This window comes from Lissotriton helveticus, chromosome 1_1, assembly GCF_964261635.1.
Source record: "Lissotriton helveticus chromosome 1_1, aLisHel1.1, whole genome shotgun sequence".
In the NCBI taxonomy this organism is placed as follows: Eukaryota; Metazoa; Chordata; class Amphibia; order Caudata; family Salamandridae; genus Lissotriton; species Lissotriton helveticus.
In genome coordinates this window covers 807,837,961-807,860,605 of record NC_136057.1, presented here as the reverse complement: position 1 = coordinate 807,860,605, position 22,645 = coordinate 807,837,961, and the positions used below count along the sequence as shown (strand labels likewise).

At 46.7% G+C, this 22,645-nt stretch overlaps 1 protein-coding gene across 2 annotated transcripts in view; it reads right to left on the bottom strand.

Annotated features, from left to right (window-relative positions):
* DOCK4 (dedicator of cytokinesis 4) overlaps positions 1-22,645 on the bottom strand; it is a 1,604,094-nt gene that overhangs the window by 921,635 nt on the left and 659,814 nt on the right. For both annotated transcript variants that reach the window (XM_078674485.1, XM_078674490.1), the window contains exon 13: positions 16,350-16,475. In XM_078674485.1, the coding sequence (XP_078530611.1) occupies positions 16,350-16,475 (126 nt within the window). The remainder of the gene's footprint in view (positions 1-16,349; positions 16,476-22,645) is intronic.

Below are 22,645 nucleotides of genomic sequence, written 5' to 3'. Positions count from 1 at the left end.
GGGGTGTCTGCATCAAAGACTATGTAGGTGTGCGAAGAGTATTGCTGGGCGATCTGGCTAAGGCGGATACTAGGCTGAGAGAAGCGGAAAGAGGGCGGCCCGGACACCCTGAACTCCAGGAGACACTCTGCGCGGCTAGGGAGGCGGTAGCGGTTGAGGTGGAGAGGCTTCGAGCCTTTGACTTCAAGAAGTATGTGCTGCGCTCCCATGTGGACGGTGACAAGGCGGGCACCCTCCTGGCGTGGCTTTCGAACCCCACTAGACGGTACACTCCCATACTGCAACTGAGGGATACGTCGGGTGTAGCACAGCACACTCAGTTGGGCATAGTTGACGGCTTCCGGGAGTATTACGAGGGCCTATATAAGAGTGCCCCAGGAGACCGGCCGGGCCTGGCAGAACCCTTCTTGACGGGTCTACCTCTGCGACGGCTAGAGGCGGAGCAGGCGAAAGACCTGGGCTCGGACATTGAGTTAGGGGAGATCAGGTCGGCGGTGCGACGCATGGCGCGAAACAAGTCGCCGGGGATCGACGGGCTCCCCATAGAATTCTATGGCAAGTATCTAGATATCCTGGCCCCGCGACTGTTGACCGTCTATAAAGAGGCCAAGGCAGCGGGCCAACTACCGCAATCAATGCGGGAGGCATTGGTGGTCCCACTGCTGAAGCCCGGCAGAGAGAGTGGTGACCCGGCGTCCTATCGGCCACTCTCAATGCTCACCGCAGACTATAAGATCCTGAGCTCTGTACTGGCCGCGAGGCTCCTGCCACACATGACGGACCTCGTGCACGAGGACCAGAATGGTTTTATACCAACACGCAACACCACAATCAACATTAGAAGGCTTGTCCGCCTCATGGACGGGTTGGACAGCGGAGTTGGGACGGAACTGGTCCTTTCGGTTGACATCGAAAAAGCCTTCGACAGTCTGGAATGGGACTACCTCTATGCTGTAATGGAACGGTTCGGGCTGGGGACTGGCTATATTCATTGGACGAAGGTCCTTTATGCGGAGGCGATAGCGAGAGTAAGGGTGGGATCGACGGTGTCACTCCGATACCCGGTTGAACGAGGCACTCGACAGGGTTGCTCTCTCTCGCCGTTGCTATTTGCACTGGCTATAGAACCGTTGGCGGCTCAGGCCCGGACTGGGCGGCACTTCCGTGGAGTGCAGGCCCGAGACGGGCAACATTTCATCTCGCTATATGCCGATGATCTACTACTGTTCCTCCATGACGGCGTTGAGGACTTGCAGGGAGCGGAGGCGCTGTTGGAGAGCTTCGGACGGATGTCGGGCCTGAAAGTTAACTGGCCCAAGACGAGCTTGTTCCCGCTGCAGGAGGGCGCTGCCCGGCCGCACCACCGATCAGAAGTGGCTTGGGAGCCTGCCTGTATTAAATACCTGGGGGTCCAAATTTACCATAAGGCGGAAGACTTGCTTGAGGGCAACCTGGGGCGATGCGTGCGTGGATTAAGGGGCTGCATGACCTTCTGGGCCACATTGCCGCTATCGGTGGCTGGCCGGATCTCCTTGCTGAAGATGGTTGCACTGCCTAGATTATTATATTATTTCCGGACGCTACCGATTTGGCTACCTGGCTCCTTCTTTAGACTACTTAAATCTCTGATCACGACATTCATTTGGGGAGCGGGACGGTGTAGAGTGGCGCTGGCCACGCTCTCTCGCCCGAAAGATGAGGGGGGGTTAGCGGTCCCGGACTTCGAGCTTTATTACCTAGCGGCCCAACTGCAGGTCCTCACGCAGGAGGTTGCAAGGGTGTTTCGGGGTCCGGAGGATGGCATCTTGCGGGGAACGCCCAGGCACGTCCTGGCTTATAATACTCTCCAACAGCGGCTGGACAATAGGGATTTATCGCTGGAGCAGCGCACGTTCCGCCACTGCTGGGACCGGGCACACAGGAGAGCCGGAATTCGGCGCCCGTACGCTCCGGAGATCCCTCTGGGCATGTTAACAGCCCTACCGCATGGCGGGGACTGGTCACATCTGCAAGGGTGGGAAGAAGCGGGTGTGCAGGTGGTGGGGGACCTGTACGAAAATGGCGCGATGATCCCGTTTCAGGAGTTAATGGAGCGCTTTGACATCCCGAGAGGGGGATTTTTGCTTCACGCGGCGGTAACCAGGGCAATGCAGGCTCACTGGGGCACGGGGCTTGAGGAGCCCGAGACGGCAGCAGCGTGTCAGTACACTATGATGGCGGCGGGAACACTTAAGGCGGTTACATGCCTTTACAATCGAATGATAACAGAGAACATTCCTCCCCTTGCATCTCTGAAAGCCAAGTGGGAGGCGGACCTGGGTAAGGACATTCCAGACACGACATGGGCACAGCTGGTCCGAAGGGCCCGCAACAGCACAAGAAACGCTAGATTCCAACTAATCCACTACTACATATTACATAGGGCATACATGACTCCGGGACGGATCAGGCGATATTTCGGTGCGGAAACAGCGTCCTGTCCCCGATGCCTGGCTGAGGGGGCCGAATTAGTGCACATGCTGTGGGCGTGTCCGGCCCTGCGGGAATATTGGCAGGAAATAGGGGTGGTGCTGAATGAGGTGACTGACAGGGCCGTAGACTATGGCCCAGCTGAATGCATCCTGCACTGGTTTCCCCATACCCCCAAAAATAAACTCACGAGCAAGTTCATTGATATGGGTCTGATGGTGGCTAAGAGGGAGATCACTAGGAACTGGAAGGCGAGGTTGGGGCCAACCCTGCGGAGGTGGCGGCGGGAATTCTTGAAGTGGGCGGCGGCTGACAGCTCCTATAGATACCAGATTGCGCGTAGGTCCCCTAGCCAGACAGCAGCAGATACGGCGACCGCTTGGGAAGTAATGGTGCAGGCACTCCGGGACAGCGAGGCAGATGAGGAGGAAGAGGCCCCCGTAGCAGGAGGGGAGGCAGAGACTAGCTGAGTCCCCGGAAGCGTCAGATACACAGGAGGACAGGCTCTGGTACTCCAGGAACGAACGCTATAAGCGCCTTGGATGGGTGGTGGTGACTGGGGTGGGATGGGGGGGGAGTTCTAGGTTTTTGCGCGGGGGTGGGAGTTGGGGGCAAGCGCATAAGTTGAGTGGGACTGTAAAAGTAGTCATGCACACGGTCAGGACACCGATTACTCCTTTGATCTGCAAGTTGGGCATGTGAGCACAGAGATATCAACGCCGCCCGACCCCCGGGTTGTGGGCATAACGGCTGTGTACTGACCACCGATTCGTATTGTATATCTGCTCATTTTATGCAACTACTTGCGCATGTATGAGCCTGCACAGGCGTGACTGCAATAAAAATTATTTACAAAAAAAAAAAAAAAAAAAAAAAATGAAGATCATGACCAGGAATTAGGTGACACGTGGGCTAATATTACTGTTGCAGATGCACGACAAGTTGGTGGTGCGAAGCCTGAACCCCTGATAGCGGAACTACCTGGTAGGATAGTAGATTACATGAAGACAATAATGCCTGCGATACGTGTAAATTGGGATAAGTTATCTGCATGCAAGCAAAAGAAAGAAGAAACTGTGTCAGATTTCTTCACCAGATTTGAAGAAACATTCATTGACCACAGCGGTCAAGATATGACCACAGAAGGTGGTCAGAGATTGTTCGTCGATAAATTTGTGCACAATCTGCTTCCAGACTTGTGTAGAAAATTGAAAGATTCAGAAAGTTCTTGGGCAGTCTCATCTTCAGCCCAGATATTAGCTACTGCACAGTACTACGAGAATAGAGACAAGGATGAGAAAGATAAAGTAGAAAAGAAAACTAGAGAACTCAAAACGAAGGTTTTGCTACAGCAAGCTTATCCTCCACGTGGTGGTGGTAATAAAAATAATAATGGTCCGAATCACTACCGGAACACTTTTCAGCAGCCGCAGAGAAACTTGCAGAGATTCTATTACCATCAAAACCGCGTAGGTCCCAACCAGTGTTTATACTGCAAACAAGAAGGTCATTACAAATATGACTGTCCTGCCCTGCCGCAACGTACAAATGAGTTTTCTGGTGTACGAGATCGTGGTAGTCAGCAAGCGCCCAGAGGTAGAGGGCGTGGAAACACCCCTCAGGACACACGTCCCCTTCCACCACAAAACTCTATGAACAGGTTTGACCAGCAAAATAACGTATCTGACAGGACAGCTCAATACTACGTCGATGAGTATTACCCAGAAAATGAGCAGTGGGAGAATAACGATTGCTAGGACAGCCTTAGACGAAGAGAGGGAGTTGTTTCAGTTCCAGTAGATCAGAGTGGACCTTACGTTGAGGTGATTACATCGGGTGTGTCAGAGCCTTTTCTGTTGGATACTGGTGCTACAAAGAGTTCTATTATGCACTCCAAACTCCCTGGCGCACCTTTGTCTGGCGAAATGAACGTTTCCGTAGGTTTTTCTGGCGCCCCGGTTAGAAATCCGATTTCTGACCCTTTATCTCTTTCTGTTGGTCCTTGTGAATTCGAAGCACCCCTTATTTTGACAACAGGTTGTGGTGAAAATTTGCTAGGATTAGATTTGCTAAAAAGATTGTATGCGACTTTGTACTGTTCTCCCTCAGGAGTACAACTGACTTTAGGTAAGAAAGTGGTTTCTCCCATGTATTTGTCGAGGAATACGCTTCCAACAGAATTGACACTTCTTCCGGATATTCTTTGGGCTACTGGTCCGAATGATGTAGGTCTTTTAGAAATTCCACCGTATGTTGTAACATTGAAGTCGAATGTCAAAATGCCACGAATTCCCCAATACAGAATATCCAATGAGGGTGAAAAAGCTTTGCTAGCGATTGTTTACGAGTTAATTGAGAAAGACGTAATTGAGGAAACACGAGGCAATGTTTGCAATAGTCCTGTTCTGCCTGTTTTAAAACGAACTGACCCTTCTCAGCAACCTGTGTATAGATTTGTGATTGATCTTAGGGAAGTAAATAAGATAGTGGTGCCACAATTCCCAGTTGTCCCCGACATTACAACATTATTGACTATGATTCCAGCATCTGCATCCTGGTTTTCGGTGATTGACCTGAAGAATGCTTTCTTCAGTATCCCGATTGCTGAGGAAAGCAGGGATATTTTTTCCTTTAGCTTAGGTGGTCGCAGTTTCCGCTTTAAACGCGCTCCTCAAGGCTACTGTGAAAGCCCCTCAATATACAGTCAAGCTCTGAAAAGTCAGCTTGACGCAATGGTTTTGCCCGAAGGTTCCACTCTAGTACAGTACGTGGACGATTTGCTCATAGCCGCGGATACTGAGAAAATATGTAAAATGGCCACATTGGCACTACTGCGTCATCTATGTGATCTACATCACAAGGTGTCACTTTCCAAGCTCCAATATTGCCGACAAGAAGTGACCTACTTAGGTCATCTCTTATCGAAGGAGGGAAGGAAACTGACCCCAGAAAGAATTCAGGCAATAGCAAAATTAAATGTGCCCAGAACGCAGAGAGAAGTACGCGCTTTCTTGGGCATTACATCGTACTGTAGACAGTGGATTCCAAATTTTTCGTTATTAGCCAAACCCTTATTGGCACTAACGTGTACAAATACACCCAATCCCATTCCTTGGTCCGATGAGTGTCAGAAAAGTTTTCTCGAATTACGCACAGCATTATGTTCGGCCCCTGTGTTAGGTAACCCCAACTACAATAAACCTTTCACATTATATGTCCACGAGAAGGAGGGTTGTGCATTGTCCGTGCTGACTCAGTTATACGGAGATAGACAGCGGCCATGCGCCTATTTTTCGTCAACTTTGGATCCGGTAGCACGAGCATTGCCAAGTTGTCTAAAGGCCACAGCAGCAGCAGCTGTTTCTATTCGACAGTCTGCAGGTCTAGTAATGAATAATACACTAATCGTGATGGTCCCGCATGCAGTAGACACATTGTTAAATAGGACCAAGACACAGCACTTAACTAGTGCTCGACTGTCCAGTTATGAATTGACGCTACTAGCAAGCCATGTGCACATCAAAAGATGCAGTACCCTGAACATAGCCACATTGTTACCAATTGCTGAGGAATCAGATGCTTCAGAACAGCACGATTGTTTCCTCAGAACGGAGGAGGAGACCAAAGGGAGAGTTGATCTATTCGATACTCCTCTCGCCGAATGTGATGGTACATTATGGGTGGATGGGTCATGCTTTAAACTCCCAAATGGTAATGTGACTACAGCATATGCTGTCACAACTCTGCACACAATCGTTGAAACTGCGCGAATACCACATGGTTCGGCTCAAGCCGCCGAACTCGTGGCGTTGACGAGAGCATGTGTGTTATCAAAAGGAATGAAAGTGACTGTCTATACCGACAGTCAGTATGCTTTTGGAGTGGCTCACAGTTTTGGACGACTGTGGAGAGAACGTGGGTTCCTGACTTCGCATGGAGCTAAGATTCAGCATGGTCAGTTGGTGAATGAGCTTCTTGAATCACTGACGTTGCCCCTGAAAGTAGCAGTTGTAAAATGTAGTGCACACAAGAAAGTGATCGATGATGTTGGTCGTGGAAATGCATTTGCTGATGAAACTGCTAAAGAAACGGCAAAGAATGTGATGAGCCGAATGTATGTTGCGAGCCCAGAAAGATGGACTGGTGATGTTGGAATATGTGAAGACACGATAGAAAGTGTGAAGTCCATCCAAGCTGAGGCCACGGAGAAAGAGTTAAGCATGTGGAAAGAAAGTACAGGGAGAATGGATGTAAATGGTTGTTGGATTGAATCGACAAAGCAACAAAGATGGATGTTACCCGATGCATACGTGCCTGCAGTGGTTACAATGGCTCATGGGATGGCCCATATCAGCGCGAAAGGGATTTGCGAGTCGTTGGCCCCAGTGTGGAAGAATTCAGGGATTCCCAAGTGTGCAGAGAATGTTGTCAAGAATTGCATGGTATGTCTGAAACACAATCCTGGTAGGGGAACCCCAACTCCAGCTGGTCATTTTGCACCTCCTACGTATCCGTTCGAGGTTTTGAAGCTAGATTTCATACACATGGAGAGGTGCAACAACTTAAAATATGTGCTCGTGGTTGTTTGCGCCTTCTCAAGGTGGGTAGAAGCCTATCCCCTAAGGGACAATACTGCCTTGTCCACAGCGAAAGCCCTTGTGAAAGAGTTCTTCCCCAGGTTCGGAATGCCTAGAATGGTCTGGTCGGACAACGGAAGTGAATTTGTGGGTTGTGTGATGAAATGAGTGTGTGAAGGGCTAGGCATTAGTCAGAAGTTCCACGCTGCAAATCACCCCCAATCAGCTGGATTAGTGGAATGTTACAATGGCACGCTTAAACTTAAATTGGCCAAAATCCAAGCGAGCACGGGTCTTAAATGGCCCGACGCTCTACCCTTAGCACTCCTGTCCACCAGAATGACTGTGCATTCGCGAATGAAACTCAGCCCCTATGAAATAGTCTTTGGTCGGCCAGCCAACATATGGGGAGTGCCTAGGCCCACGAAGTTTAGCGAGCTGCAACACCCCATTTTGCTCGACTATCTGTATGAATTGACGGCTAAATTGCGTGTTTTATATCAACAGGTCCACAACACCTTGCCTCCGGTTTCCGAGACACCGGGTCACTCCATTGACCCTGGCTCCTGGGTTCTGGTCAAGAATTTCCAGAGGACAAGAAACGACCAGCCCAGATGGACCGGACCTCACCTCGTCCTCCTGTCTACAAGGTCGACTGTTAAAGTGGAGGGGAAGGCCAATTGGGTCCACGGGATCCACTGTAAGAGAATACCTTTCCCTCTGCCACATGACCAATGGGTCCGGACAGGAGGCACTGACTCAAAGCGCACAACTGATGAACGCGTAAAAGAAGCTAAACGCGATTGTGACAGTAAGGACATTTTTCAAGAAACTACGCCGCCATCAGAACAATTGAACTCTGTGGAACCTGAGCTACTATTTCCGGACCAGACAGCACCCGGGAAAAGACGCTATAATTTACGACCGAGAAAAACAGACTAAAAGTAAAAGTGATTTATTTTTTGATCCGAGAGAAAAAACCTGTGGACTAATAAAATAATACGTTTTTCCTTCCAAAATGCTATTTTGAAAATGCAGATTCTCCCATCTAGGTAACTTGCTTATTTTTTTTTTTTTTTTTTGAACCGCCATCCGGGTTCCGCTGCTAGGGTCGCGGTTGATTAAAGACTTTTGGGTGCAGCTGACAACAATAGGTTGCTGGTTCCAGTTGGTCGAAGGGAGCCACCCTAGACTGACGGAAGCATCCTTTAGCAGAAACAACCTACCGCCGCGGGCAGCACCTTAGAGAGGATGGAGTTTCCTGATGTGGAGAGAACTGCCAGACAAATGAACTTTAAGCAGAGGCTTTTGAAAACAATGAGAAAGAAAATTTTTATAATGATGTGTATTTTTATGATGTTTAGCGTAATGGTGTTTTTGATAAGCTATGTTTTATTCTCTTCTCATATGACATTCACGCCTACTACATCGCCCATACCTCCCCCTACTGTTTCCTCTCATTCTTTCCACTCTTTGCCTGACCACGAATCAAATAGGAGATTAGAGTTCATTAATAACTCCTTCGTTCAGCTATTACACCAACACCAACTTGTAATGAACACAACCAACTGTTGGGTGTGTGGCCTCATGCCCCACACCACGGATAGAGGTATCCCCTATTTGGTCCTGCCATTTAGTCACAATGGGTCAGTATGGGCATATAGGACAATGTTCATATATGCACGAGAAATCCAACCCCTACGTTCTGTAAAAGACAACCTCAAGACTAGCGCCCTAGTGAAGGGTATAGTTGACATGATCAAGGAAGTGACTTCTTACGAAGATACCCCGGACGATGAGATACTTGCATATGTAGGTTGGAATGTGACCGGATATGGCGCTACATTGAGTGAGAAACAGCAAGCCAAGAGATCGTCCCCTATCTGGATCGTACCCCATCAAGGTCACCTGTGTCTACAAGGTATTGGTAGGAATCCCGGAGCTCAGCTAGGGAAGAGTGTCTGCACAGAAACGTACGTTTTTGGATCTCAGACTTCCCCTGCCTTTTTAGCCGCAAAGGGTACTTATTTCATCTGCCACGATAGAGCCTATACGTGGTTGCCCCCTGACTTCTCGGGCTCATGTTTTGTTTCATTCCTGTTACCCCCCACCTACACAGCAGCGGCGGACTACCATCGGACAAGGGTAGTTAGAGGTGTTCTGAGTAAAGAAGACACTGCGGGTCAAGAATTTGGTGACTTCGCAATGGGTATTCTGCCGTTCTGGGGAGCCATGGTTAACAGCAGAAACATAAGGCAATTGACGAGGGTAGTTGAATCCACCGTGATTGAGACTGCCGGTGCCCTTAGTAACCTGACTGCTGAGCTCCAGTCGGATCGACTGATGACCCTTCAGAACCGGGTCGCTTTGGATGTAATACTTGCGGACCGGGGTGGAGTATGCAAATTGATCCAGTCCAGTTGTTGCATCTTTATTCCAGATAATGCTCCAACAGTATACAGGGCCATCTCCAAACTACATAAGATTTCCGAATCTATTCATGTGGATAAAGGAGATTGGTCATTAATGGGATGGTTCTGGGGGCTGATATCTGCCTGGGGATGGAAGATTCTGATGGTCATTGGGATGGTCTTAGCCATTCTTTTCCTGTTCTGTCTATGCATACAGTGTGCTCCTGCAATATGCGGCCTCTGTGCTACATCATGTGTAAGGAAGCCTGTGTCAAGACACGAACTCAGCACTAGAATGATGTTGCAGCAACACCTCAATGACTTTAGGAATATAGATCTGGACTCAGATTAACATGAGGATAGATTAATTGCCTATGTAAGGGCAAAAGGAGGGTCTGTGGTTCTGAAAAATACGGATCCGTAATAGTCCCGGACTCGAGAATAAAAACTTCGTCTAAATAGGACGAATTTGGTATCAAAAGACCGGAAATGACGAGTACATCAAGCAGGTATATTTTCAGTATATTCGAGTGACAATTGCGCCTCGAAATCGTCATTTACCTTCTGAACCCTCAGTTGCATGTTGCCCTCTACATAGGCCTTAATCCAGTCGAATTTGATTCCACAAGGACACGTACTCCTTAATCGACTTCTTCCTGACCCCAGTACAAGTTAGAACCATTGCCCCAGGCCGAGCTCGTTAGGTCAGTTCCCTCCCAGTGGCCAAGCAAGATAGTATCTAGGCCCAACCGGCCATAAAACCATTTCAGCACGCACACCTGCCATATCTCGCTCACATCTTTCTTCACTCCTTTCTCCTCACTTATTTTATGGTGGGGAGGTGACCATTTTATTAGGGGTCCAGCGATATCTGATGAAATGTTGGGCCTTGCCGGATGATTTGTTATGGGCAGCACGACGTGAAATATGTACATGTCATCATGACTCTGTTTTTCTTTTTGTAATCAGTAACCATAAATGAAATACCGCGCACCCAAGGAATGTTTCGCCAAAGGGTGAATATTAGGTATAAGAAGAGAAGCCTGACTTCATGAAAGTGTGCAGTCTCCTGAATATACTTGTATCGTACTTCTAGGACCCTGTCACCTTGGTTGCAGCCAATAAACTAATCTTTGACTTCACCTGGAAGACTCTGAAGTTTCTGTGGGTCTGACTCAGGAGAACCCGAGGTCTTTGGTGTGTTGATCCCCTGGCACCGCTGGGTTACCGGTTCGGTACCGGTTCCTAAAAACCCAGTACCTCAAAGGTCCAGTCTGAAAAAAGTCTCCATCCGTCAGAAGTACAGTTGCCAAGATAGATTAATTGAAGGGAGCTATCCTAAACATGGGTTGCACTTTGATATAGGTATAACAAGAAATGGGGGAACCCTTGCTAAAGATGAAGCGGATCAAGGCGCTCTTCAGAGTTCAGGCATCTTTATTGTGGCCAGGCTCCACATTCCCTCCCTCCACCCTCCCCCTCCAAGCCCCAGCACCCAATCCCTCCTTATCCCACCCACCTCCTGAAGTAAAGAAATTCTTACGGAATGTAGTTGTGGTATAAATGGCGAACACCACTTTTGGGAGACAACAAGACCTACAACAGTAAGCTACTTTTAAAAACTGTTTAATTCTTACTGTATAGGATACCATTGCTACAAAAGTTGTTTAGAACTTTGAATGGTACAGATCATGAGCGAAGTTTGAAATGCATGTGCGAGGGATCCAGAAAGCTGCCTGAGAACCTTGGACAGAGGACCGGGAGTGTGTACTCTACTCACACAGGTTAAATCCTTCCACGGGAAGTAAGAAGTCACACAATATGACCTCATGTGAAGCCATCTTTGGTGCAGACTTTGTTATTGCAGCTAGTGTCTTCGATATTTGGCATTGCATGAGGAGGAGTTTAGTAGAGAAAACTGCAGCCCACTATGAATGCTGGCATGTTTGTGCCCGTCATTCAACTATTACAGCCTTTACAGTAGTATCGAGACCGCATTTCTTATTTTTTTTTTTTTACATTTACGAATGAAATAACTGATTTGAAAGTATTCCGTGTGCACTTCTAAATTCTATTTGACATGTATTCCTTAGCACTTCTTATCTTATTAAATCACTGGAAAAGTGCTGTGTTAAATATACCATGTGTGCCCCCCGGTCACTGAACCTTACTCCACCACAACCTCTTATCCCCACTGGAGGTGATTCCATAATGAAGTGGGAAGACTGAAGGTAATCTTTTATGGATTATATTTCGAGATTTGAAGAGGATGGAATGCCTCCGTAGAAAAAGATTCTCCTAAATGTCCTTGACCTGGGGGGTTGAAAATACACAACGAGACTGAGAAAAGATTGAGACATTTTGAACAAGGAAACATCTTTTACCATGCCTTGGAGGATATGGATGCTTATTTTTCCCCCTATAGTTTAAGTGGCAATACACTGGTTCATGTTTTATCAAAGAAAGCAAGAGAAATTTCAAAGTATCAATGACTGTCTCTGAGCCTAAAAACTTAGCACTAACGTGTAGATTGGTACAATACATGACGATTTGATTAGGGATTAGCTGGTAATGAAAACAAATGATTCGAGCATTCAAGGATGGAGCTTCATCCTTGAAAGAAGCGGTGGCCAGAAATCAAAAGGTTAAAAGGAGTGAAGATACAGGGAATGTTATGAAGGTTAAGGGAAGCAAAGAAGAGGTAACCTGCAGAAAGATGTGTAATGAAAATTCAAAACTGCTTTTTTCCATTATGAACCAAAATACAATCTTTATTTTGACTTACTGGATTGTTAATGCTGCAATTCTCCAAGTAATTTTAGTCTGCACTTACTACCACTTGAGGGTTTGGTAATTTTCAGAGGGCATTATTCAGATATGGAATACCTGAATTCTTTGGAAAGCGCAAAATCTGGTATTTCCGGTACAGGAGCGTGTTGAAAAAACTATTCAAGCATTAAGTACAGTCATGACCATGTGGTCAAAGAAGAGACCAAGAGGATGTGAGAATTTTCCCTTCAAAACATGACCCTGTTTCTTCAAATACTGGCTCCCATCAACAATAGGAGGAGAGAAAAGATCCCCTGTTGGTGATTCTGCAGGATACGCAAGACATTCATCTTCATTGCTCGATATTTAGAACGACATGAAAAATGGGTTACATCTGGGGATTTTATGTTGCTGGTTGGTTGACACATTATGTAATCTCCAACAAGACCTCCTATGGCAATATTGCTCCCAGGCTGAAAAGCTTCCCACTCAGCACTGACTAAATTTATTATCTTTGGGATGGACTCATTCTCTTCCAGAGACTGGACTTGGCGGGTCCAAGCCTCTTGTGTGATGGCTGCACCTATGTGGTGGGGCTTAAGAGCAAACTCTTCCTTTTCTGAGATGACCTGCAATTGACAGAACTCACCTAGAAGTAGTTATAACATATTCATATTTCCCATCTTCCTGTACCTCGAAGGTGACCCAAATATTTCAGTTCATATGTACTGTGAGTGTAACCAGGACAGTACCCGCAGTTTGATGCTACCACTTAATGCTGGAGATGCAAATGTGACCATCTTCACTGGTTCTGCACTGGGAACTTGGCACCAACAGGGAGAAGATTTTGCATGGCTTGTGGGGCACTTTGGATTTAGTTTGTAATACTTCTGATGCTTCTTCCTGATGGCACAGGAATTAGGACAATGCTTTTGATGCAATTATCATAAAGGGTCCATAAACTTGAACAGCATAAAGTGTAAGAAGCCACACTTACGGAACAGCTTTAGTCACATTCATGTTAATGTATCCGTAGCAGATGGATAATCATCCAGGGTTACCCTGGTAACGGGAGAGGTAGAGAAACTAGTAACTCCCATGGCTGTGGAAAGATTTAAGTTTAGAAATATTTCTACTGACTATGATACCCAAAATCAAAGATTAACTCTTGGCGTGAATTAGTTGTCCAATCACAAAGTTCATTCACATTGTGTAGATCTGGAAGAAAGAACACACCACTCACTAAGGAGTTAGGCCCACAATTTATGGCATCCCCTTGCTTTCTTGTCACCAGAGACAGCTGGAGATCCAGGCACTGCATATAATTCCAATTTCCTTTGGCCACACTAGGAGATGTTGGCAGATTAGTTGATTGGCCGGATGAATAGTCCACTCAATTCTAAATAAAAGGGATTAGTCATCGATCTCAGAACCGATGACACAGGATGAATTAAGATGTAGGCCTTTGAGAAAATTGATGCAAGTGTTATGCAGATCAGACGCAGATGTGAGCGATTTCATGTCAGACCTTTGTGGAATAAACCCCCGGCGGAGAATCTCAAAATGTATATGGCAATCTTTATAAAATATGTAGAATATGTGTGTAGTTAAAACACTAAACTAAAGCCCTTGCTACCCGTCCTGCTTGACAAAACAAGACCATCACAATATTGAAGTTGATTCTGGTCCACATAAAAAATAGTATTGATGGATGGTGCATTAAGAGAGCTCTTAGTGTGAGGACCAAGAGTGCATGGAAGGATATACTGAAGCATTGTACTCGGTTGTACCTTAACTTTCACGCCTCCATGAGATGTCCAGTGTTCACAACTGTTGTTAATGAAAAAAGTAGACAAACACATACAATAAAAAGATTGCATTTTCTAGGTGCTCTCCCTCTTATATGAGACTGTGTTTCTTTCAAAGTGAAACACAGAAGGCAGGTGCATTTTACTACTGATAATGTCATTCATTTAGTAACACTGGTTTTGCAAATGACCCAACAGCTTCGCCAAAATGACCATAGAGTGAACTGGCTCAAGACATTTCAAAAGCAAGACCGGTTAGTGGTTGACTCGACTACATTCACTCCTAAAGTTGCTACATGTACCCTCGAAGGCAGAGTCTCGTGCTGATCGCTCGCCGATGTCCAAGGAAATAAAATATTTTTATTATTTCCTCCCTGTCCTAAAGAAGATTCTTTGCCTCCGCTTGAAAGATATTGCTTGCCCTTCCTAAAAATCTATCCAACTAACATCCAGCTACCTAAAGTAACACAGCATCCAAACTGCATGGGAGACGTCTACACTGTGTCTGACCGTTTCGGCTGTCAGAAAGCTAGAAACTTACAACAGTCATTTCCGGGGTCTGAATCTTCCTGTGCACCCCCGAACTATCTCTCTTCCAAAATGATAATTTTCAATTGATTAGGTTTTGTTTTGAAAAGTCACTTTTTGTGTAACTTTGCAGACTTTTCATAAAGACTGTACATTAAATACATGGATATAATATTGATATAACAGAATGGGTCGCAATCATAGGGAATGAACATGGACCAGAGAAGAAATCAGTTACTGCTCTAGCAAAATAACTTTTGACCCGAGAGGCACCTGGGACCCACATCTATTAACGTCCACATAGACGTTCAAAAAAACATATGATTCGCAGTAACATCCGGACAACTGCACCTCCAAACAAGCATCAAAAGAACACTGACTGCTGTTTAGGGTGCAGAGGGTGGAAACATAATGGTCTTTTATCTGGTGTGTGTTTGGGTCAATCTGTGAACTACAGATCAGTTTATAGAAACAACTGTAAAGGTTGTGAATACATTCTTGCAAAATTATTTTAAATTGGTATCCCAAAGTGTGTTCACAAAATGCATTATTTTGGGCATTACTTTATGAGATGGTTGTGTGAATAGCAATTAAGTGTTACATTTTAAGCATGACATCCGGAGATGTTATGCGGACAGTCTAATAAATGTAAAATTACCAAACCACAGGGGCATGAGAACAAGGCCCTCCTTACAAATGGCCCGGTCATGGGTCGGATTATCCCAACTCCGGAGTTACTGAGAACGGTAACTCCTGGGATGGGGAAAACACGACTTATTCGGAGTAGGACCAATACAAAATGAGGAATTAGCAGCGGAAGTGGACATTTTGGGTCATATTCCCTTGGAAATGGTTCATTTTGTGCCGGACTTTCGATTGCAGTGATAAAAATGCCTTCAGCAGCTAAAACCACACGAGAAATAAAAATAGAAAAGTCTAAGCGCCCGGTAGCTTCCCTTACTGGCCCTACTGGAATTAGGAGGCCATGGTGTAAACCTTTACAGTGTTTGTTCAAATGCACGTGTTGTGCAAAACGTCCTGCTTACTAAAAATATAATTTTTTTAGTGAATAAAAGGTCGACTGTCTTCTGTGTAACAAGCACACTATTTGTGAATTTGCGCCATTTTGATACACAGAGCTTGCAACCGCATCCCGAATGGCTGTGAGTACCAATGCTCAGCCCAGACGCCTGCTTTACGAATCCCACCATCAGGGAAAGCTGCTGATGAGGTATATCTGCTACTCGGGCTGATAAAAATACAAAGGCGGTTTAGCTTACAGCGATATTTTAAAATATTCAGAGTTCTAAATTAAAATACCCGTCCATGTTAAAGCAGTAATTTCAATAGAGCGGCATATGTAAGTGTGAGTTTTTAAAAAAAAGTTTAAGTAAGGTGTTTTCTCAACCTCGTTTCTTCAAAACCCAATAACAGATACACTAGGTCCACTTTCATTTCGCTGACGTGAATGTTGACTGCAATTTACAACACAGTTTGCTGCACACCTGCACCATTTTCATTGGCCGAAGTGCATTATGCATTCATGTGGTTTATTTCTCACTGTTTATCTTACCAGCCTCGAGTTCATTTACTACAGCGCACCACTATGGTGCGCAACTATATATTTTTTTAGGAAATTAAAAATAGAGCCCTAGCTTTGCCCACAGATGAAAAGAAACATAAAAGCTCAAATGGCTTGAAGGGTGAACATTCCTGTGATATTACATTTCTTTCAAATACAATCAGAAATGATTAGACTTTGTTCTTTTTTCTCATTTTTGACCTACCCGGCATGATAATATCGGAAAAACCAAGCTTTCTTGTTAGAGACACCCCACGGGCAAACACAGTCATGTACTCCCGTCTAATTTGTTCGATGTCCCCGGCCAGCAACTGGAAGGAAACCGCCAGACCTAGGAGGAAAAACACAAATGTGGCATCAGACTTGTGAACGCTGCTTGGCAACATCCAGCTCAGCTGTGGGAAGCAAGGAAACCAGTAAATAAGACAGTGAATTATTTAGATCCGTGAGTAAATGCTACATTGCACCAGCTTTACCCTTTGCTCCCTTCAGGGGTTCGGTGCAAACCTTAGTTGCTCTTATTTTTTGCAGGTGAAGTCAACCATTTGGGAGGGTGATATCATCAAGATGAATGGACACTTTTTTGGAGGGTGATATAGGTATGTAAAGTGGGAGGCATCGTGTTTATCAGACAGGTGAGTGGAAGTAAGAATAGGGTGACACCTACAACAGAGTGAAATGACAGGCAAGCGTGTTGAAACACAGGTAAATCAGTCACAAAAAGCGTTTCCTGGCACTAATCACTTACTTACCAACAAGAAGTGCGTGAACCAATGAAAGCTCAAGCCAGATGCCTGGCTCTGGTTCAGCTCAAGGCCCCCTAGGAACCTCACGCGCAGAAGGAGCTGAGCTTTCATTGACGGAGATGTGGCTTAGTAGCTAGAGCAGCTGTCCTTGGAACTGGGGAAGCAGGTTCGAATCCCTGCCTCCTCTCAGCATCCTGCGTATTTCGGCAAATCACTTAATCTGCCTCCGCCAGAAAAAGAGTAATGTTTAGTCTGAGTCTGTCGTGAAGCGCTTTAATATTTTTGAGTCAGATTTCTACTATGATAAACTGCCAAAACGACAGATTTTTGTCGGTCATAAAGGTGATGTACTAAACTTTGATGAATTTGAATTGCACAGTGTGAAACTTTGAAAGAGGGAGGGGGGCGTAATTTTCTTCCTCAAATTAGACCGAGCAAAAGTACAAGACACCTTACTTTCAGAGGGTCCAGGAGTGTTTTCGCCTTTGAGGAAACGCTAACTACAAAATAAGTGCCAGTTGGTGCATTTTACAACACATTTGAGTTACCCAGGCCTCCATTAGCAATGATCACATTTAGGGCCTGCCTCATGCATAACATGACTAAACATCACCCAATTCTCTATTTGCTGGCGTTGTTTCCACTAATAGCCATGCTCGGTGCTTCACTTGTCACAAAGCACCTGTAAACACCCTCGAACCTTATTAGACAACTTGCACATATGTGTATTCTCCCACAGATAACTTTAAGAAGGTTTCACTGCCTTGCTGATAATCTCCTACCAGTTCCCCATACCCTTTGAGTCATAAAACAATCATGCACAATCATGCACATGCCGACACACAACCAATTAATAAAAGTCACATGCACACACCAGACCAAGCTAACTCACACCTATTCATAAACACACTCACTCATTCATAACTCACACCTATTCTTAAACACACATTCACATACCTCTCAGTCCGTAGCCTCCAGCCTTAATCGTCCGCCTACAGCAACACAAACAGTAAGGACAGTCACTGACCCCATGCACACTAACAAAAGGGGTCACTGTGACAGCTCTAGATGCCCTGAGGAGACAAAGCCCTCACACATTAGGGAGATGGCAAAAGTGCAATATATAAAACAAATGTTACCAAGCGATGAGATAAAATGCGGAGTGAATGTTCTATATGGCTAGGTTCAGGACATTTGATTACACCAGTTTTACCAGACAAACTGCTGAACCAGCCCTGCTGGTATTTAAACCTATATTCCTCTATTCACCCGCACCTAAAACCTGGGCTACTATGATAAAGGCTTTCAACACTATGAGGCGGGAACTCCGATCCCATTTGAAAAGAGAAATGTCAAATCATACAAACAGTTTATGTGGTAAAATACCCCAAGACAATACCAGTGCAGTACACTTAAAATGTCCGCTGGTTTCTCCACGAGCCCAGGTACATCACGTCCAGGGGCAGAAGGCACATTCTCGTCATATTTGAGCCCTACCAGCCTCGGCTCCACTTCACAGTTCACACATCTAGCTATTCACACAGTGACACAATTGTTCAGCCATAAATGCATTCACAGAAGTATGCAGTAGCGGCCGGCATGGCGGGGGGGGGGGGGGTGGAGGGGGTTCATCGTGGGGGGAAGGAGGGGGATGCGGGAGGGGTTTCATTAAAAAAACATTTTTTTAAACTTAGCACCACCTCAGCTTCTGTTCTGGATGTATCCCGACTCCTGCCATACTGCATTTTTCAATTCCGGCTGCAGCTCTCATCGTCATCGGGAAAAGCAGCCTCCCTCCCTCCCTCCCCTCTGCCAATCACAACGCTGCAATGGCAGCGTTGTGATTGGTGAGGCCGCGACCCACCCAGGTCATTTTCTCTAGCAGCATACATAGAGAAAAAGGAAGAGTGGGTGGTCCTGCTCGAGGGCAGGGGGGAGTGGCTTGCCCACTGTTGTGCATACAGACTGTTTTGGCAGCCTGAGGCCGCCCAAACAGTCCGTATGGGCAAGCCACTCCCCCCTGCCCTCGAGCAGGACCGCCCACCCCCAACCAGGCACTTCTGCTTTCTCGCAGCGCGAGAAGAAGAAACATAAAATGGTAGTTATTACCATTTATGTTTCTGCCTTCTCGCACTACGAGAAAGCAGGGGGGCGACGACCCAACGCCCCAATGGGGGAGCCGCCACTCGAAACTAGAAAACCTGGAATCAATCCTGGCTTCCTTCATTAACCTAACTGTGTAATCTAATCTTAGGCAAATCATTTATTTTACCATTCCACCTTTCTCCTCATCACATATGATAATATGTGATAATCTGCCGCTTTCCTTGACTGTCCACTGCCGCGGCTGCTTCAGTGATGTGGAGGGGGACAGTGGCGTAGCTAATGGGGGAGGGCGGTCCGCCCAAGGTGGCACTGTTTTTGGGGCAATGGAGGTGAGCAAGTCGGGTTTGGCGACATCAAACCAGCCCCATGAACAAGTCACCCCCTCGGCTCTTACCTGCACCGGGTGGCAAATTTAGGGGCCACTCCGGGTGGGGCACTAGGTCTAGCAACGTTACTGGAGGGGGATTCCGGCCCCGAAATGAGACAGGGGTCCCTGTAGGCACTCTTCAACTCCTGTGCATGACCCTCCACAACACTTGACTTACAATGCCTGAATACATAACTCACCAGCGGACAGCCCAGGGCCAGGGCAGTTATCAAAAAGTATTACCTGCTGCCTTTCATTGGCACCACTATCTTCCAGCTCTTTACACTTAGGTCACCATTTGGCAAACCACCCCTCCCCGACCTACGGGTGTTTGCCTGGCAATGGTGTGGGCGTGCAGCAAGTTGCTGCATGCCCTGAACACAGTTTCAGTTCTTAATGTTCTCGGTTACCGCACCCACAGTACAAAGGGTTTTAAGATATCAACCCACTCGAATACGGGGATGGAGGTGGAGGGTGGGTGGCCCGGTAAGGGAGGCAAAGCTGGGACTCACACCAACATATCACTGACACATGCCGCACTGCCTACAGATGTGATTCCTCAATGTTAGAGGCATGCACACAGCGCGCTGCCATTACTCAATGTACTCCTACATTAAGCGACGCAGCACACACATATGCTTCCTCCATGAAACTCATCACGTCAGTGGAAAACTATAGCCGCTATGTAAGCGCTGGAGAGGTACCATATATGGCACCACATACTCTGCCTAACTGGTCCCATTACGCCCGGGCAACCTTTCCAGCTGCTTTACACTGTGATAGATAGCGAGGGAAGGTTTGTATTTACGGAGGGCTGCTTAGATGCACTCAGGTATTCTTTGGATTCGTTTATGTGTCCAACTCGGACCAAGCCAGTTATAGGGAGACTCGATCAGGGGTTCTAGCCCAATGGACCGACATCCTGTGGATACTAGGTGGGGATTACAATAATGTACTAGATGTCTATCTAGATAGGTGACACCCATCTCTCCCACGCCAGAGCACCTCCATTCCACACAATTTTCCCACTGGGTATGGCACTGGACTTTAATGGATGCCTGGAAAGCACACCATCCAAATCGCAAGCAATACTCACACTATTCGGCCCTCCATGATTTGTACGTTCGCCTTGATCGATTCCTCTGCTCTGCTTCCATCCTAGCACAAATCAAACATTCAGAATACTAGGTCATATCATACGCGACCATGCAGAGCGCACCATCGACATGGACTGGAGCGCCCCGCTTTCACCAGTCCCCACATCACGTCTGCCAAGGGATGTCTTAAATGACCCAGCCTTCTGCGCATCCCAGTTTACACATATAGACTGTTACTTTGCTGAAAACCATGCAACAGCCACCACATGTGCCATTGAGTGGGACTCCTTTAAGGTGGTCACCAGAGGTATCTGCATTCAGGAGATAGTAGGGTTGTGCTATGAACTTGACAGGGAACGCGTGGAGACAGAGTAGACCCTGTCAAATCCTGAACACCAGGCCTCACAGAATGCAGACACACATTCAGCCCTGACGGAAGCTAAAGACCGACATCCCTCTCTCCTAGAGCGTCTGTGCTGTCACAATCTCATGGCCTACATGGCCTGTGTACCCTCTACAGAGGATAATCCTAGCACCTCCTGCCATGGTGGCTGATACGCCAGGAAACCCAGTGCACATCCTTAAATGGAGATAGACCCTAGCCAAGGCCCCCCTTACGTTTACAACAAGCAAAGTTACAAGAATTCTATAAATACTACTCTAGCCTCTACCGGACACCCCCTCCTTCTCCAATTTTTAATGCAGCGGCTTCATTCCTGAAAGACTACCCCCTCCCCAGCGTCTCAGCTATTGCGCAAGAGGCGCTTGATAGCCCCCATCACAGTGGCAAAGGTGAAAAAAGTAATCCATGAATTAGCTAGGAATAAAACACAAGGCATGGATGAACTACTACTGGCGCACTATGACGGATTATCTGTCCATTTATCCCCTAGATTGGCCAGCATACATTATGAAGCACTTGATACCACGACGCTTGCGTCATTCATACAGGAGTCCCTTTTACTCTCCCTCCTCAAGCCTAGTAGGGACCCTGTCCACCTGTCTTTCTACCAGCCCATTGCCATTCTAGGCGCTGATTAAGAAATCTTGGGTAAAATACCAGCAGATTGCAACCTCCAGATACTGCCCAATGTCATAGATACAGACCAAAACTGATTTGTTCCTGGCCATAGCACATCTCATAATCTTAGGCGGCTCTTCCATGTGATGTACCAGGCGTCATTGCAATTCCCGCTTGTCGTGAGCTTTGTACTTTATTTATTTATAGGTTTATATAGTGCTGAATCGACTCCCGGAGGAGTATCTCTACGCTTAACTCGCCTAACAGGTAGAGAGTGGGGTTCTCAAGGAGGAGCTACATTTGGAACAGGAAAGTTTTCAATAATTTCCTAAAAGCCAAATGGCTGTTGCAGAGTCTGAGGGTGATAGGTAATTTGTTCCAGTAACATGGACCCAAATAAGAGAGAGCCTTTCCACCCAGTCTCGCCCTTTTAATAGGAGGAAATTGAAGCAGGGACTGATTGCTCGATCGGAGAGTTCGTGTGGGGTTGTAAGGGACAAACTTCTCTGTCAAATACGTGGGCCCTAGTTTGAGCAGGCCCTTATGAATGACACAACAGATCTTAAATTTGACTCTGTCGAATCGGTAACCAGTGGAGCTGGTTCAAGAGAGGGCGGGAAGAAGTTCTAGGGGGGGGCATTCAGGACCAACCTTGCGGCGGTATTCTGAACCACCAGAAGCCTACTGAGGAGGCTCTCATTGGCTGCTAGAAGCAGACCGTTACAATAGTCCAGACGGCTGAGGACTAGAGCCTGGACAAAAGTTTTTCTTGAGGAATCGGGTAGAAGTGGAAATACTCTTCTGAGTAGTCCAATTACATGGAAGCAAGACCCCGCAGTCTGATTCACATGTTCCTTGAGGGACAGGTCTTGGTCCAACCGGACACCCAGATTCTTTACCACCTGCTTGGGGTTAGGGACCGGGCCAAGATCTAGAGGCCACCAGTCCGGAGCCCATAGCAGGGGCCTTTCCCAAAAAGCATGACCTCAGTTTTCCCTACGTTACACTGTAGGAAATTTGTGGCCATCCATTGAGAGACAGCCCTCATTCCTTCTGAGAAGGCTTGTTTGACTGACGTAGTTAGGGTCTGAAAAGGGAAGAGGAGCTGGGTGTCATCTGCATATGACACAGGAATGAAACCAAATGATCTCATGAGGGCCGCCA